At 45.3% G+C, this 17,827-nt stretch overlaps 1 protein-coding gene across 7 annotated transcripts in view; it reads left to right on the top strand.

The window, feature by feature from the left end:
- Positions 1–17,827, top strand: part of Atp10a (ATPase phospholipid transporting 10A (putative)) — a 154,281-nt gene that overhangs the window by 119,192 nt on the left and 17,262 nt on the right. For all 7 annotated transcript variants that reach the window (XR_007591354.1, XR_007591355.1, XM_050140396.1 and 4 more), the window contains exons 8-13: positions 796–1,013; positions 2,351–2,545; positions 5,467–6,064; positions 12,011–12,114; positions 12,212–12,338; positions 15,850–16,034. Coding sequence is in view for 5 of the 7 variants with exons in the window: in XM_050140396.1 (XP_049996353.1) it covers positions 796–1,013; positions 2,351–2,545; positions 5,467–6,064; positions 12,011–12,114; positions 12,212–12,338; positions 15,850–16,034 (1,427 nt within the window). In the remaining 2 variants the exon portion in view is untranslated. The remainder of the gene's footprint in view (positions 1–795; positions 1,014–2,350; positions 2,546–5,466; positions 6,065–12,010; positions 12,115–12,211; positions 12,339–15,849; positions 16,035–17,827) is intronic.

The following is a 17,827-nucleotide window of genomic DNA, read 5'->3' as shown; positions in this document are numbered from 1 at the left end:
CCCAAAGACTCAAGCTCAGGATCATAGTCAAGATCCTCTTGGACAGAGCCTCCCTGGCTGGGTCCAGTCCTGGTTACACTCAGGCAGCCTGTGCAGTCTTAATAGTGCTACGCCATTGACCGGTACCTGGAGACAGCTCCCTCGCCCACATGGCCAAACGCCAGGCACCTACAGTGGTGCCTACCCTCCATTTCACATGAAGATTGCCTTATTGTTTTGAGGGCCCCAGTGAGGCAGGCCACCCCAGGGCAGGGGATCTTTTAAGAACCCCGTTGTGTTGTTAGACCTGCACACTGCCCTGCCTTTTAGTAGACCAAACCATATCTAAGCTGGAGAGGGACGGAAGGTCAGTTGGGAGTCCAAGTCTGGTTTAGTAAGGCAATGTAGGTACTGTGTTGTACTTGACAGGATCCTGGCTTTGGAATCCCTTGGACCTGGGTGCCACCTTCATCTCCTTTCTCCTGTGTTGTGTAACCTTAAGAAGTTCCTTAAATTCTCTGACACGAGAGTTGGTCTTCTTACCTGTGAAAGGGTCTGTCATTAAACATCATAATAAAGCCAAAATATTTGGCTGCCTTCGGGTTTGTCCACTCAGTAAGTTCATGGAGGACACAAATAAGTCGGAATGTTGTAGTAACTTTCCCAAGCCCCTTGTCAGTGAAACACTAGGTACAGCCTTGCCATCAGAGAGTGTGGATGGGGTGTTCTGTGGACAGATCGTCATAGACCCTACAACATGCTGAATTGACTATGCCTGCCCCCGTGATGTCTTCCATTGTGCCCCTGTCCCCGTAGCCCAGCGACTGGCCAGGTACCAAGAGGTGGACTCAGAAGAGGAGGAAATGGTGCCCAAGCTGGGCCCATCCTCCCACCGTGGCAGCACCGGAAGCCATCAAAGCATCCGTGCGACTCTCAAGAACCAGAGTATGAAATGCCACCGGCGCTCGGGCAGTCGGGCTGAGGCCAAGAGAGTCAGCATGCTGTCGAAGCACACTGCCTTCAGTAGCCCCATGGTGAGTGCAGGCGGCATGGGGCTCTCCTGCTAGGGGAGGGAGGAAGCCCATCCTTCTGCTCTCTTCCCGCTCTCCTTTTCTCTGATAATCAAAATTCTCTCTTTTTAATCACACAAATAAGCCCACGCTTGGCTGTGCTCCATGAACAGAAGCAGTCTGGCCAATCCCTCTCTCTACCATTGTATCTTTCCTGATACCTCTTGTGCCTCTGTGCCATGGTGTCTGCTGCTGGGTGGTTGCCAGGCAAGCCACCTAAAGAGGTGACAAAGAGGAAGGCTAGTCAAATGAAAGGAACAAAACACCGGAACGAGATGACATGTGTGAAAAGGCAGAGCCAATTACCTGCCCCATAAAGTTTTAATTAGATGAGCGCAAAGCAAATTTCTCTCTTGTCGGTGACTAATGTGTTTGTGGACCACTGCCATTAGGCCGAGAAGTTTCTAGATGTAACAGGTCCTGAAGAGATCCTCTGACTTCTGCAATGTCTGAGGAACAGAGAGGAAATCCTTTGTGCTCATTTTGAATTGTCTCATTCTTTTGAGACTTTCTTGATGGGTACAGAAGCTACCATGTAAGTCTGGGTATCTAGAATTGTGGATCATTAGGTTCAGATCTGTGATGTGGAAAGACGATTCTGGGAGGTAAGAGGAGGATCACATTGGAGCATCCAGCAATCTGTAACAAGTACATGAATATTCAAGCTTTCTGACCTAGCAATTTAGTCACTCAGTCAACAATTACGATAACAAGTTTACTAGTATGCTATTTATACCAGCAGAATGGTGGAAGTTAAATAGCCAGTAGCAATGGGTACCCAGATAATTATAGTACATTCATCTACTTTGATGATGGTTTTTATAATATGTTCTCATATAATCTTATGCTGTGGAAAAGTTCATATGGTGGGCTTTGAGAGAAAGCTGTCAATTTATTGTCACTTTTCCTATATACCATATTGATTATGTAAAACATTTAAATTATTTGAATGTAAGGAGATGGTATCTCAAGGAAATATAGAGATATGATCTTCAAAATGTAGATATTATTTTGTGGGGCAGTAAAATACAGACTGCTCAAGTTTTGAGTTTTTCTAGATTGATAGTATATCTTATTTTTATCTCCTAAGAAGTATATTCACACATATCAATTTATTTCACTATGTAAGTAGGTTATACAATTGAAGTTACATATAATGGCACAGCTGTAAAGTGGTATGTCTGTAGTGTGATGAAATTCTATCCATACCTTATACAAATTCAAGTCTGCTTAAACAGTTAAGTACCCGAGCACTTGGCAGGTTACCAGGTCCAACTCACCATACACTTTTTTCTTCCCAGGAGAAAGACATCACACCTGACCCCAGGCTGCTGGAGAAAGTGATCGAGTGTGACAGGTACCTGGCCACTACCAGGCACCAGGAACACCCTCTGGCCCACCTCTCACCTGAGCTCTCTGATGTCTTTGACTTCTTCATTGCACTGACCATCTGCAACACAGTGGTGGTCACGTCTCCAGATCAGCCACGGCAAAAGGCAAGCTCTGTCATAACCCTGAGACCCCACAGTGTCCTTGACAATCTCTGAGGCTTGCATGGGGACTCTTAGTCAGCGTGTTTCCCTGTCCTGCAGGAAGCTGCTCACGCACGGGTGGTGCCTCAGGCTGAAGTGGGTGCTAGAGGGGCAAAGCAGCCATCAGGCTGCAGTAGGTGTGAGGACAGCTTGTCAGATACCTTGTGGGCCTAGAATGGAAGGAGTGTACCCAGAGGAGTGTACCCTCACTGGACCTAGCCTCAGGGGTGGACATGTGACTTGGAGGAGCCCCACCTGCCCTGGCACTTCAGAACCTCATGGCCTAGGGCAGCGTCAGAAGGATTGTTATCCAAAGTGACTTACCCAGAGAGCCTCAGGCTTCTAGAATCATCTAAGAGGGATGATAAAGATGTCTGGGGTACAGATTCTGGGATAAGATTTGTGAGCTTTCAATCCTGACTTGAAGCTTTAGATAGGTTATTTTCATCACTGTGCTTGGGTATGTCATCTGGGCCATAGAGCTGTGGTCAGGATATATGGGAAGGTCTCAGAGTCGAGTTTTGATATACAGAAGATATAAGGTGATAGTAATTAATACATTCATCATCGTCCCACACGGTGAAGTGAATGAGAGCGATTCAGTAAGAGGTTACTTAAGGTTGTGGAAACAGCGGTACCCAAGTTGCGTTTGCTTTGATCCAGCATTAAGGGCCTTTTGGAGAGAGGAGGGTTATATGAAAAGGTCTTCTGTGTGTCATAAGTGTTCCTCTATGAATTGTGGGCATGAGTCAGGCTGCTTAATGAATGCCCATGAGCCTGCCTGTTCATATCAGGCAAGACATGGATGGAAATGCTGATCGAGGTTGAGTGTGTGCTTCAGACCTTCCCTCCACCAGCCTCCACTAAAGGAACCCCCATGGGGTGAGCAAGGTGGACCAATGCTCCTATTGGAGCAGTATATCAGGAAGCTGCCTTCTTCATTCTCACGACTTCAGTCCGGTGAGGTCTCAAAGGTCCTGGAAGATCCCAAGTGGGCAGTTCTGTGCAGTTCAGACCACGAGCAGAAGCTGCTTTCTACTGTGGTCCAAGCTTCCTAAGCATCCCTTACCTGGCTTTGGGAACTTTTATCTCAGAAGCATTAAAGTCTTCTGCCATGTACATCCCTGGAGGGCTGAGTATTTCCTAGGTTACCTTCTGCCTAAGAGAGAGAAGCTGTATAGCAGATGTTAAATAAGGAAGAGACTCCAAGGTAACTGTGGCGTGTTTTGAAAGTCACGTACGCTGTCAGGTCCATGGAGGGTACAGAATCTTTAATCATCCACCTTTGGATTGCAAATGAACATGTTTCTAGATGCATTTCTCTTCCGGCATCTGGGCTCGGGGCGGGAAATGCTGCTGTCAGGAATATTTGGAGCCGCTGTGTACTGCATGGTGATGCCTATTTCCCATTCAGACATATAGTATATGTAGTCATTCTAATGGTCATGGAGTATGGGCCTATCCCCCATTCAGACATACAGTATATGTCTGATATTCTAATGAACATGGAGTATGGTACCATGGAAGAAAGTAGGCTTAACACACGTAAGGTCCTGGACTCAGTCCCCAGAACCGAAAGAATCAAATAAAAATAGAAATACTCTAAGACCAAAGGAAAAATGTTCTTGTCATAATTTAGGCCCGTGCCTCACTTTTCCTAGTGCCTAGTCTAGCTGGAAATTACTGTGGTAATTCACAGCTTTGGTCCCCAAGGATCAGTGATAAAGTTTTAAGAATCCTTACAGTTCCATTTTGCTTTGTTTCAACATTTGCTTCTCCCCCCCCATCTTGTTTTCTGTGTGTATTTTTTTTATTATAGTCTTTCTCTGAGAAATCTTACAGTGTATTTTTACTACATTAACTCCTTCCTCCAACCCCTTCCAGACCCATTCCACTTCCCCTACTCTCTCAGTTTTTGTGCGTCTTTCCCCTACCCCATTTAAAAAACTGACCCAGTACAATTTGTGCTACCCATACACTCATGGAGGTATGGCCATCGCTGGAGGCTAGTCAGCTTAGCAGGGGCCGCACCTTTCAAAGGGACTTTTCCTGGCCTCTCTGGAAAGATATCAGTTGCCAAGGGCTTCTGACCTAGAGGTGGGGCTTCATGCCCCCACCTCCATGCTGGATTTGGTCTGCCTGGAACTCAGGCATAGTTCAGCTTTCTGTTGTTGCAACATTTGCTCTTAAAAGTGTGGTTCCCTTGCTCTGCCGTTAGTCTTGGGAACCTTTAACAATGTTCTGTGTATGGCTCCTTTCTCTTGTCTTAGTGATGCTTGTTAAAACTTCTTAGTGATTTGGATCATGAATCAGTCTATTAATCTGCTGAGAAAGATTCTTTTGGGTTTAGACATGTGACTTATATATAAACATACACACACACTCACACACACACACACATATATATATATACATACACACTTACACACACACATATATATACACACATTAGTTTGGGTTTAGACATCTGACTTGTATATAAACACACACACACTCATATATATATACATATATACATACATACACACACACACACACACACACACACATATATATATATATATATATATATATATACACACACACACATTCTTTTGGGTTTAGACATCTGACTTGTGTATTTTTATGGACACGAGTCCTAAGAATAGTCTCTTAAGTAGCCAAGACTGAATTTGTGATTCTCCTGGCTCGGTCTCCTGAATACTGGGATTATAGGTTTGATGCACCATGTTAGTCAAGTGTCTTTTTAATTGGGGTGTGGGTGGAGGAAATCGGCCCAATTTTGTGCCAGATATCAGTGAGCAACTTGCTCCTCTGAGGCGCTTATGAAGAGTGCGGGGTCACTGAGATTTTTCTCACCTGACTTTGGACTCCTTCTCTCGCAGGTGAGAGTGAGGTCGGAGCTGAAGTCCCCAGTGAAGACAATCGAAGATTTCCTTCGTAGGTTCACACCCAGTCGCTTGGCTTCCGGTTGTAGCAGTATCGGGAACCTGACCACCAGTAAGTCCAGCCATAAGTCTGGATCTGGTTTCCTTCCCAGCCTGTCTCAGGACAGCATGATCCTCAGGCTGGAAGAGAAGCGAGGGCAAGTGGCACCGGCCATTGCCAGCAATGGCTATAGCAGCCAGGCAGCTCAGGCAGAAGGCTGGACCCCAGACTGCAATTCAGAGAAGTTCTCTGGGGAGCAGATAAGTCTGGGGGAAGAGGAGTTGCGCTATGAAGCTGAGAGCCCAGATGAGGCTGCCCTGGTGTATGCAGCCCGAGCCTACAACTGCACGCTGGTGGACCGACGTCACGACCAGGTGTCCGTGGAGCTGCCCCACCTGGGCAGGCTCACCTTCGAGCTGCTGCACACGCTTGGCTTCGACTCCATCCGCAAGAGGATGTCAGTGGTGATCCGACACCCACTGACAGACGAGATCATTGTCTACACCAAGGGAGCCGATTCGGTGATTATGGATCTTTTGCTGCCCTGCTCCTCAGGTAACCCGCCTCTTCCTCTCCCGTGGCACCCCAGTGCCAGAGAGGGCATTTTGAGAAATCCTATCCAGTCGAGTAAAGGAATTTTCATGAATCGCTTCTGGAGATCCAGAGATCTGGAGATCCCAGGGCTCCAAGTGCCAAGGTTTTATACTGCTGTGAATTTCCGGGGGCTTTTGCACCTTGTCCCAGCCCTCTTTTGCCCTCTAGCACAGTAGGGTTGGAGATCACTTGGGAAGCATCACACTTTAAATATGAACAATGAAGCCTGAGACCTGTGAGATGAGAAGTTCTGGAAGTTTCCTTCCTGCCGTTGAACTGGGGCAGCTTTGAGGTCTACCCAGGGTCTTTAGCCAGTTTACAAGGCTGTGTGAGAGAAGGCTGTGGTCACAAGAAGTGGACCTAACAGCCCCTTTCCTTTGCTCTCAATGGGTCAAGCAGCCTCTTGTCAATCTCTCTTCATTCCTTCTGGGTTAAAATGTGGTTTAAATACCACAGTGCAATTAACCACCAAAAGAGCATGTCACTCTATCCAGATAGAAATGCTCCCTACCTTCAGCAGGAAAGCAAAGGCCATGTAAAGCAGACTGGGTTTTCCCTCTGTCAGCACTGCAGGGAGAACCAAGGAATGAGTCAGGAGGAAGGTGGAGGCTGAATGCTGCTTGGGGAGGGGTCCAGCCCAGGCTTGGCTGCTTTACTCCTGGAGACTTCCTGACTTCCATATCCTGGAATCAGCTGGAGCGCCACCTGCTGTGAGACTCTGTTGATAGAGTTCAAGATTTTACTTCTTTTGCTATTACTTTGCTAAGGGGAAGCCCTTGTAGAAATGTAGCAATCTCCTCCGGCTCTGGCAAAAAGTTGTTACTTTTTCTTCTCAGTCATGCTCAGTCCTCCTTAGGGAACACCCTAGCAAGGTTCTTCTGTTCTCCTCAGTTCTGCTCAGTGCCCCTAAGAGATCATCTCAGTAAAGTTGTACAGCTCAGTCCTCTAAGGCACATCCCAGCCAGGTTCTTCTCTTCTGGGCTGGTGCATGAAGATCCTCACTTTTTTGAGAAAGAGATTTATTTGGGAAGGAGGAGTTCAGGAGAGTGGCTGCCTCTTCCAGGGAGGGGTAAACCGCAGCCTCTAACTGAACAGGCAGAGAGGTTTAGATAGGGCTTCTTAGAGGCAGAGTTTTCCCAGGGAGAAGAGTGATTGGTTGGTTTTCCCTTCTCAGGGATTGGTTAGTGTAGCTGATCAGGGGCACAGATGGCTCTGATTTCATGGCCAAACTGTGTTTCTTTCACTGGTCCTTTTTAGCCTTTTGACTCTTATCTTAGGACCAGGGCATACTTCTTTTTCACTGGCTCTGATTCTAGGGGACAAAGTGTGTTTCTTGGGCACTGGTTTCAGAGTCAGGACATGTTTCTTTGGTCCTGGGTTTGGGCTAAGGGTATTTCTTTTCCTGGCTCAGGTCTCAGATCCAAGGTGTGTGTCTTTCACTGGCTCTGGGTTCTCAGAGTCAGGGTGCTCAGTGATCGATTGGTTTCCTGCTCCACTTGGCCCTTTTACCATACATCATGTCAAAAGGAAAGGCACTGTACGGAGAAAGGCATATGGTGGGAAGGGGATTAGAGAGGCAGGGCACATTATTTGGGATACACTTTATAGGTGTGAAATTATCAGGGAATGAACTAACTTACTGGCACGTGGGGTGGGGCAAAGGTCAATCAAAGTAGCCTGTCCTATCCTAGATAGAGGGCAGTAAGCTCTGCCAAAAGAAATATACTCCATGTATGAGGCCACAGCCATGCCACATGTATGCTTTATGCCTGTATGTGCATATTTTATTTTATTTATTTTATTTTTTTTTTTTTGGATTTTCGAGACAGGGTTTCTCCGTGGCTTTTGGGTCCTGTCCTGGAACTAGCTCTTGTAGACCAGGCTGGCCTCGAACTCACAGAGATCCACCTGCCTCTGCCTCCCGAGTGCTGGAATTAAAGGCCTGCGCCACCACCATCTGGCTCATGGGTATATTTTGATATGTTTAAGAGCATCTCAATTGTATAGACAAACCATAAAAAATCAGATCACTAATTCTTGCAACAACACACGTTAGTCAACTTTTCATCACTACAACTAAACACTTGAGAAGACCATTCTGTAAAGAGAAGGGTTGTTTCAGCTCAGACTTTAGAGGTTACATTACAGTTGGTTGACCTTATCCCTCTTAGCATTGTGATGAGGGTGTCATTGTAGGCTAACCTAGTGAAACAAACCTCTGCTCTCATGGCTAGGAAGCAAATTGGAAGGGAGTGCAGTCCAGGGCCGACGGGTCTTTTACATCTTAATTTAACCCGTTTTTATTAATCTGTATATCACCACGAGGTCATAGCCTACCAGCCAAGTTTCATCACATCTATCTCCGACATCTATCTCCAGCAGCAGATTCATGGCATCCCCTGACTCTGCTCTTCTTTCTCCCAGCATTCAGTCCAGTCCTCCTCACCTACCTAAGTTCTGCCCTATCAACAGGCCAAGGCAGTTTCTTTATTCATTAATTGTAATCACAGCACACAGAGGGGACTTCCACATCACCTCCCCTTTTCTGTTTAAATAAAAAGGAAGGTTTTTAACTTTAACATAATAAAATTACATATAACAAAACAGGTATCAAGCAAGAATTACAGTTACAATATATCTACTTTATCTTTTATCATAACTAAGGAAAACTATAATAATAACTATAAATTCTCCAACTCCATCACAGACTCCAGAAAGTTATAATATTACGTAAGTAAACAGAAAGTACATTGTAAGCAACTTTCAAAACTCTAGAATTGACAGAGATATCTCACTGCTTGGACAGACACCCAACATTCTTCTCTACCATTGGGGCATCCATCTTCAGCCTACATACAGGTCCATAGTGTCCAGCATATTTTTCCATGAAGCAGGAAATTTCAAAGACAGTTCTGCCTATATTAGTAGTTTGTCAGTCACTTTCTTCTGTGTCCTGCAGACTGTCTGGCAGACTTTTTCATGAAGCAGGAACTCCAAAGGATGGCCTCACCTTTAGGCAAGTTCAGCAGTCATTTCTCTGCGGGTCCTGCATGGCCAGTTAAGCAGTCCAGGCAAGAGCAGTTTCTTGTCCAGATGGCTAGCAAAGTCCATGTGGAACCTCTTAAATGTCCATCTTCTTCTTGAAGTAGCTTGGTGCTGCCAGGAGAAGATGTGTCTCATTGTCATGAAGTCTTAAGTTTTCAAACATTTTAAATGCCATATTTTGCAGGTCTCTGAAAGATTTGAAGAATACCTATCTAACTGAAATACATCTCTGTACATCTCAAAAATCTAAAATGACTATATGCTTGACTGTTATAGATGACTATCTATTAACTTATAGTTCTTAATTACACATTGAATTTTTAAATGAGCTACACAGTCACAATACCTTAATCAAGAGCAGAAAAATATATATACATATAACAAAATTGACCTTAAATTTGTATCAATAAAGAAAGATCCATACCAATGCAAAGTATCCATCTCTATAGCACATCCCCCTTTAAATGTAAAGAAACATTTATAAACAATATTTGTGAATATGGGCATAGTTGTCTCCAAACTGCTTCCTGCTGTTTATTGGGAGAAGTAATTTTTTGAGGGGTTTCAAGGCAACCTTTCAGGAGGTCTTGTTTCATGAAATCACACCAGTCTGGAAGTAATCCATGGGTTCTCATCTGTGAAAAACAAAGGAACCTCTTTTCCAAAGCAACATATCCTTAGACCAAGTGGTTCCTTGCAACAGCACATTGCCAAGTCTTTGTCTTGCCTGCCATGGTGGGCAGTTGTGTAGTGTTGGTACAGACCACCCAGTCCTCTCTGTTCAAGTACGCTTCCTGGCTCTGTGACCCTGGATGAATCATTCACTTTTGGTGTGTCAGTGCCCACCTCCCAGGAAACTGAACACACTTGCTAAATGCCTGGTATGACCTGGACTGGAAACATAAGAAGGACCCCTTACCCATTCCTCTGCCTGCACTTTTCAAAATTCCCTTGCCTGTGGTTTGGAGGAGTCATAGCTTTGGGTGGTCTTTAAGATGTTACCTTCAGTCTGCTCTGCCCTTATCTGAGAGCAAGGATAGGGTCCACGAGCAGGAACTCACATGCTGCTACCCCGTACATGAGTAAATGTTTTCTTGGCTCCCCTTCCCCCATCAGTGAGTAGAGAATCACCTTCCCCATACCCTGTCTTAATAAAATCAATGTTCTTATTAGGAAAATGTAATTTCCAAATTATCAAAGAAATAATGCTCGGTGCTTTGTGAAAGCACACACTGAGATCAAGAAGAGAATCTGCACTCCCCTTGGGAACCTCAGCAGGATTTCCCAGTGTCTGGCCAGTTGCAGCTCTCTAGGTCCTGCTGTCTGGAAGTTGGTGAACATGCACACCATCTTTGCAGATTGTGGTAGGAGCTGTCATTCTGGCACTCTGTCTGCCTCTCCAGGGCCCTGGTGTGGTCAGCAAATGGCAGCCTTGCTTCCATGTCCGAGCGCACAGTTTTCCATTATCTAGGGAGCTGAACACCAGACAAAGAAATCCTCTCGTTAGGAGGCAGGTAGCAAAAGACAGGGATTGCTATAGAGTATCAATAAGAAGAGGCTTTTGCATGACCTCACATGCATTGAGAGCGTACTTTAGCTTGAGTATGCGCCCTCCTGGCCCTGGTCCCAGATACGGTCAGAATAATGGGTGATTCACACCCATTCCACAGTGCGATCTCCTTAGACTCCCCAGACCCTTGGTGATGGGCATTGTGGAGCTTGAGTTTTTCTAGCATCTTATATCTTTACCAGACCACCGACCAATCAATCCCAGCATTCCTAGAAACAGGTCCTCCGAGCCCCCGCACTATGTCTTCTCTGTCTGTCCTGCCTTGATGCTCTGTAGGTATCTCTCACAGGAAGGACAATGTAGAAAAGGTTTCTCCAAAGTGGCACAGTCCTGTGTCCACATGTCTGAGGTGGGGGCAGTCCGGTGAGCAGTTTTTGCTGGATAGGGTAGGTACTCTTCTCTACCAGGTCCTGTGTAGATAGTCCTTCTACACCTCAGTGTCCCCCCAGAAGTGGATGCCTATGGCCAGCCCTATCTCCATCTATTCCAAATCTTGAAAAACCTAGCCTACTTAAGTTCAAGAAGCTGGTTTGGGGAGCTATGTGTGTTTGTTTGTTTTTGAACAACTGGTGGATCAGAGTCACTGCACCACTTGGCTCTCCTGCTGATCCAGCCACACCCTCCTCTGCAGAGACAATGGAAGAGCCTAGTGGTTTGTATTTTAACCTCAAAGCTAAAACAGTGACCAGAGGCCCAGAAAGCTTTCAAGAGTGATGACATACCAGTATAAGGTAGTCAAAGTTAAGATGTCTTTGAACTTGTCTTTCGGTAAATTTAAGTGCTCAAATAATCCAAGACAACTCTTTGCATTCATTACTGATCGTAAGAAGCCCCTTCTAAGTAACTGGCCTGCAAGACATTTCAGAGCCTTAAGGGTACTACTATTTGTCTGTTTATGTTCTGCTTCATACCTGAGAATGAGATTTTTCACCTCAATGTCAGCCTCCTGCATGCTTTGTCAACCTCATGAATTGCTGGCCAGGTCCAGCTTGTCGTGAGGTGAACCCGAATAGGACATTAGTTAGCATTAGTTCAGTCTATTAAGCAGACTGAACTAAAACATGCCAAGTCACTTTTGATGAAGTTTCCTTCTGCTGTGCTTCTGAAACAAGGGATTTTAGAAACAACCCCAAACTTGTGTCTTGATGAGTTACTTTATTAAAGTAACAGCTGGCTGACTTTGAGTTCTAGGACATCTGCACACCACTTACAATCAATTTGATAAGTAGACCCTCCTTGGGGAACTCAGCCGGGCCGCTCTTACTGGTTCTTGTACTTGTACTCTGATCTAGATGACGCCAGAGGAAGGCACCAGAAAAAGATCCGGAGTAAAACGCAGAATTACCTCAACCTCTACGCCGTGGAAGGCCTGCGCACGTTGTGCATCGCCAAGAGGGTGAGGGGGGGGGAGCTTCAGGAGGGTACACACGGGCAACGGTCCCTCCCTCCCGTGCCTAGCTTCCAGTATAGCACTCAACAGTGTGTCTCCACAGGTTTTGAGCAAAGAAGAGTATGCTTGCTGGTTGCAGAGCCACATAGAGGCAGAGGCATCTGTGGAAGGCCGCGAGGAGCTCCTCTTCCAGTCTGCAGTTCGCCTGGAGACGAACTTGTGCCTGCTGGGTAATTAGTTCCTGCTTCCTATGGTATGGAGCAGTGCTGTGTGTGGCGGTCCTGGACTGAATAGTGACACAGCTGCTTCTCTTGCTCTGGACCATGCCGAGCTTGTCTGTGGAGCCACCTGGCTTGCAGCTAGCTTGTCCTCAGGTTGGAAGGAACGCTTTCTGCAAGCTTTTTCCATATGTGCCAGGCACTCAAGTTTCACTGTGTTCTTGCTGCCTTTAAACCTCCCTTTCCAGCAGTGATAACTACCAGGATCAAGCCTTCTGACAATAGACAGCCGGAAAGATTTCACCCCCCTGGCAATCTGCATGAACATTCATGAAAATGCTGAGTTTTGCATCTTATAAATATTTCCGATTCATTTGGGATGGCTTGTCTTTTCTTTTTTGTCCCTATTTACATCTAGTAAAATCTAATTAATTACTGGGAAGGCATTAAGGTACTTATTACTTTGGTACCTATTTTAATATTCAATTTTTCAATATTTAAACATTTCTTATTAACATGGTGAATGCATTCAGCTGAGTGTCCATGTCCGTGTCTGTGGTGTGTGCTCACTGAGGAGCTAGCCGTGTGATGTCCACCTCATTTTGTGAAATGTTAGTCAGATTTCACTGGGCTTGCATAAGGCCCTGGAGAATTCACCTTTTCTTATTTAAGAAAGGATGTATTCCCTTGTCCTTTTATTCTAGGCAGAAGAATCAGGAAATCTATACTTCTGTATATACGTATCTCTTATAATAGTTGCTGTTAATATTTAATAGCATGATGTGCTCTAGACAGAATACAACCACATTCTTTGTCCATAGTGTCTGATTGACCTGTCGTACACAGAAAGCCACAGGACTTAGAACCCAAAGACTTTGTGAATGCTATCTCTAGAAAATTAAACAAAGCCCCCCCCCAACTGTTTCTGCCTATTTTAAGCCATTAATTTGATTACTGAATTGGAACCGCTATCATTACAAGACCCCTGACTTCAGAAAGGAAACAGCAGCCGGACAAGATGGTGCATGCCTGTAATTCCAGGATGCGGGAGGGGACAGGCCATAGGATATGAGTTTGAGATCAGTCAGGTCTACACGGAGCGGTGGGGGAGAGAGGGTGAGACAGTGTCAAAAAAAAAAAAAAAAAACATAAAACCCCAGAAAGGCTTCTCTGGAATGTTCTGTATTGATGGCTAGAAAGATAGGAGGGGGGTGCTGAGCTGACTCTTCTGGACCAACGTGTTTGTCCCAGGCGCTCTCCCCCAATGGCTGAGGTAATGGGATTTCTCCTGGACAGTGCTAACTTTCCAGATGGAGTAGTTTGCTTCCTAGAACACTCCCACGGTTGGTGTGGGACCCACACACCACACAGCCGATGGTATCTCCTCCCTTCCCAAGTCACGAAAGCACAGCTGTGAGTTGCTCCACTGCCCCTTCCCTGCAGTCTCTCTCAGTTTGGAGTCCTGGCTTGGCTCTCAAGTCCAGGTTCTGCCACTTGCTAGGTGTGGAAGCTTGGAAAAGTCACTTAATCTTTGCATCCACGTTTTCTTATCTACTCGTGGCGGGAGGCAGCTGCACAGGTGGAAGGAAGAGATGACATGAAGCACCAGCTGTGGCGTGGCATGGGCTCCTGCACTCACCCACACATGCAGACGAATCTCATGGGATAAAGTTCACACCTGAGATGGCCTGACTGGTCCTTTTTCTACAAATTGCCTCGAGAAGAGGGGCATCTGCCACTTCCCAGTCTTGGTGCCATGTCTCTGCTGACATACCCTAACCAAGAGCAGCCCTTGTTGACCTTAGTCTCACCCTGAAGGGGAGGTCAACTCACCTTTTGATCTTTTGCATGAATTTATGGCAACAGGTCAAATCCAACAGTCGTAAACAACTTTCCACCTCCCAGCACCTGGAAAGTTTGTTTTAAGTGATAGAGCCTCAGCTTGAAAAAGAGTCACCCAGAACAACTTCACCAAAGGGCAAGGAGTTGAGGAAGGTTCGTGACTCCTCACTGAGCAAGCAGCTTATACCCTTAGCGTTCTAAGCCGAGTTCCTCTTTCTAAACCTTTTTATTTATGTGATTATGTTATACATAAAGGAACCGCAAATAACATTTCAGCAGTAAGAGCTAACTTCATACTGAGCTCTTAAACTCCTTTTTGTGGGCCAGAAACAAATATCGGCTTTAGCATCCTGCTCCTTTTCCCCAGAATTCTTGCTGGTTCCTCTAAATTTCATCTGAAGCCACTCATTCTCTTCCCCTTCCATTAAAAGCCACCTGACATCTACGTGTTGTAATGTGGGTACATGGTAGAGTTCAGAACGGGACCAGTGTTTCCATGCATCGTGGTACTCAGGACCCGCCCTTCATGGCTTCATTTATACATAGTCACCTCTCTAAGGCCTCACCTCCTAACACTTCCCCATTGGGAGTCGGGGCTTCCATCTGTTCATCCAAAAGCATTGTTGGCGGTTGCAGCACAGACATGCAGCCCACTAGCTGTGGCCCAGCACAGGGAACTCCAAGTAGGGATGGCAAGGAGCCTCTGCCAGGGCTGGAGCCCAGCAAGTCACAGGATACAGCTCCCTTCTCAAGGGACCATCTTATCAGAGTGTACTCAGAGGAGAAAGGAAGGCAGATGTGGACACATTTTAGCACAGAGTACATGTTAATTGTCCTTCACCCCAAATTCCTAGGGTAGTGTTTTGGTTTTGAGTGTTTGCTCTCTTGTGCATGCACTGTGACAAAGCTAGGGACTAGGACCTTGCATTTTTAGACCTTACACCTTATGCATAGCCTGGAGGCATTTTCGGACCCTTGAGACCTTTGTGCTTGACTGTGATCCATCACAAGAGAGCACGGTAGATATAAAAGTTTGGGATTCTGGAGAGCTTCGGATTTCACCTTTCTCTGGCCAGAGATGTTCAACCTGTCACATTTTTAATAAAGTCAGTGAGAGGAACTTGCCTCTTACATTTTTTATGTTGGTGGATAAGGCATTTGTGATGATGTTGCCTAAAAAAAAATGAGACTTTCTCCACCATTGGTTTGGCTAACAGATGGTTGACATGGTTAAGCACAAATGTTGAATTTCGTGGGTGAAAATTTTCTGGGGGATAGGAGATAGGTAACTGTCAGTAACTACTAAGACCTTTCTTTTAATCCCTTGGGCACATGGTAATTTCCTCCCTCCATAGTCTCCGTTTTCAGGTTATATGAAAGTTACATGCTTGTTAGTCAGAAAGATTTCAAAGTACAGTATGCTTTTGTGAGCGCACATATTTGGTGACCCGCACTCGCTCCTCCTACTTAGATTCTTGACTGAGTCCAACACAGTCCCGAAACGATGGCTCATTTCAGCTTGACTTTTTACCATTTTGTGTCACCTGGCGAGTTAGCCCCAAAAGGTCTTAGGTATTTGGTAGTGCCACGTCTGTCTTTGGTATGTTTGGTACACGGCATTTATACACCCCCAGGAACTGTGAAGAGGTCATACATTGTGAAATGTCATACATTTAACCAGGTGCCACTGGGATAGAAGACCGCCTTCAGGACGGCGTTCCTGAAACCATCGCTAACTTACGACAGGCTGGCCTGCAGATATGGGTTCTCACGGGTGACAAACAAGAGACAGCCATTAACATTGCCTATGCCTGCAAGCTGCTGGACCACGATGAGGAAGTCATCACACTGAATGCTGATTCTCAGGTATGCAGCTTCCCGAGAGGCTGTGCCTTGTCCGAAGGTGGCCACGTGTCTTCTAGGCTCCCAAGATAGAGGTCTGTAGGAAGGCCACGAGGCTTCCACCTCTAGTGGCCACAGTAAGGAGGATGCTTGCCCTGCATCCCTCTGATCATGTGTCCTATTTCTGAGACTTGGGATGTTCTTATCATTGTCTTGAGAGATGTGGACTTTTCTGGGATTTTTTTTAATATTGCATATTTTGAGATTATAATAGTATATCTTTTCTTCTTTTTCCTTCTTCCAGACCCTCTTGTTTGCTGCCCTCCTCGTTCTTTTTCAAGTTTATGGCCTCTTTTTTTTTACTAATAGTTGTTCCATCCATATTTCTCCCATTTTCAGCATTACTCAATTGTTGGTAGTCAATTTTTAGGATGAGGTCTTCTGGGCTTGTTAACTTGTCTTTTACGGTCCTTTTGAGCTCATGTTTAGGCAGTCCTGTTGATAAAACTTTGTGATTCTCACACAAGCTTCTGATATTTCTAGGAGAAACAATCTCATAGCAAACTCCCTGTTCCTCTGGCTCTTATGATTGGTTTGTCCCCTTTTCCCTATGTTCCCTAACTCTTAGGTTCCAGAGTTGTATCCATCAAGACTGGGCTTCACAGCTCTGCGCGTTTACACGAAATGGTCTCTGGCTGTGGTGAAGAGAAGTTCCCTTGATGAAGGGTGAAGACTACACTTACAGGGCTAGACCCTGGAAAAGGATGTCTTCTGGGTGGAGAGGCTGGGTCTGGGATTTCTTAATACCAAAGGAATGTACATCTGGGTTTTATTAGTGCGGAGTTCATCTTCCTTTTTCATATCACGGATTTTTATTTTCATGAGGTCCTACATGTCTAGGATGTGGAGCCAAGGCAGTGATCTCCTTAGCACGAACTCCTCTGATTTCATCAGCTGCCTCTGGGCACTTCTTTTGTCCACTCATATTTATTTGGTTAAATCCTCAAGACTGCAAGGGGTGTCTACTCCTGGCACCTCCCTGATCTAGGATCTGGTTCCTCCCACGAGCTCCACTTGAACTCTCTTCAAGCTATCCACAAGGTTTTTGGTGATGCCTAAGACTCCCTTTGTGTAGATACCCTCCTCTGCCTTCCTTAGGAGCTCAAGGCCATGGAGGCCTCTTTGGGTTATCATGGATTCCTTCTATGTTCCAGGTCATTGGCTGCCCAGACCTTGGGACTCTGCCCCTGAGAGCCATGTGTTCTTGCTGTCTTGTTGGTGGGACTTCAGTGACACTTCCTCTCTTATTTATGACATTGCTGTTTTGTGTCTGTTCTTAGATTACTTTTGAGCTAATCTATCAATTATACCAATTCTTCAAAACTAAGGTTTGGGCTGCCTTGATGAATTTTCTCTGTTGGGTTATTTTCACTTTTATTGATGATGGTCTGGGTTGTCTTCTTTTCCTCCTCCTCCTCCTTCTTCTCCTTCTTCTCTTCTTTCTTCTCTTCCTCCAAATTGCTTTTATTTCTGTTCCCAAACAGTTTTTCTTTTCTAATATATGCAAAATATCTGCACCTCACAACTTTGAAATTTTAGCTACATACAGCTCAAGATATTTTTATAAGCATTTCCTACGTTTGCTTTCAGGTCTGTGGATTATATCAAAGTGTTTTGTTTTATTTCCAAATATTGGGAGGTTGTCTTGTCACCTGGTTTGATTCCACTTTGTTTAAATAATATTTTCTGGTTAAATAATATTTCAACTCATCCAACTTAGTAGCTTTTCAATAACCAAAGCAATATTGATACCACTT

Source organism: Alexandromys fortis, unplaced genomic scaffold, assembly GCF_014885135.2.
Source record: "Alexandromys fortis isolate MF-2015 unplaced genomic scaffold, M_Fortis_MF-2015_v1.1 scaffold_39, whole genome shotgun sequence".
NCBI lineage: Eukaryota > Metazoa > Chordata > Mammalia > Rodentia > Cricetidae > Alexandromys > Alexandromys fortis.
Note: the sequence above shows the minus strand (reverse complement) of the source record. Positions and strands in the feature narration are given on the sequence as shown.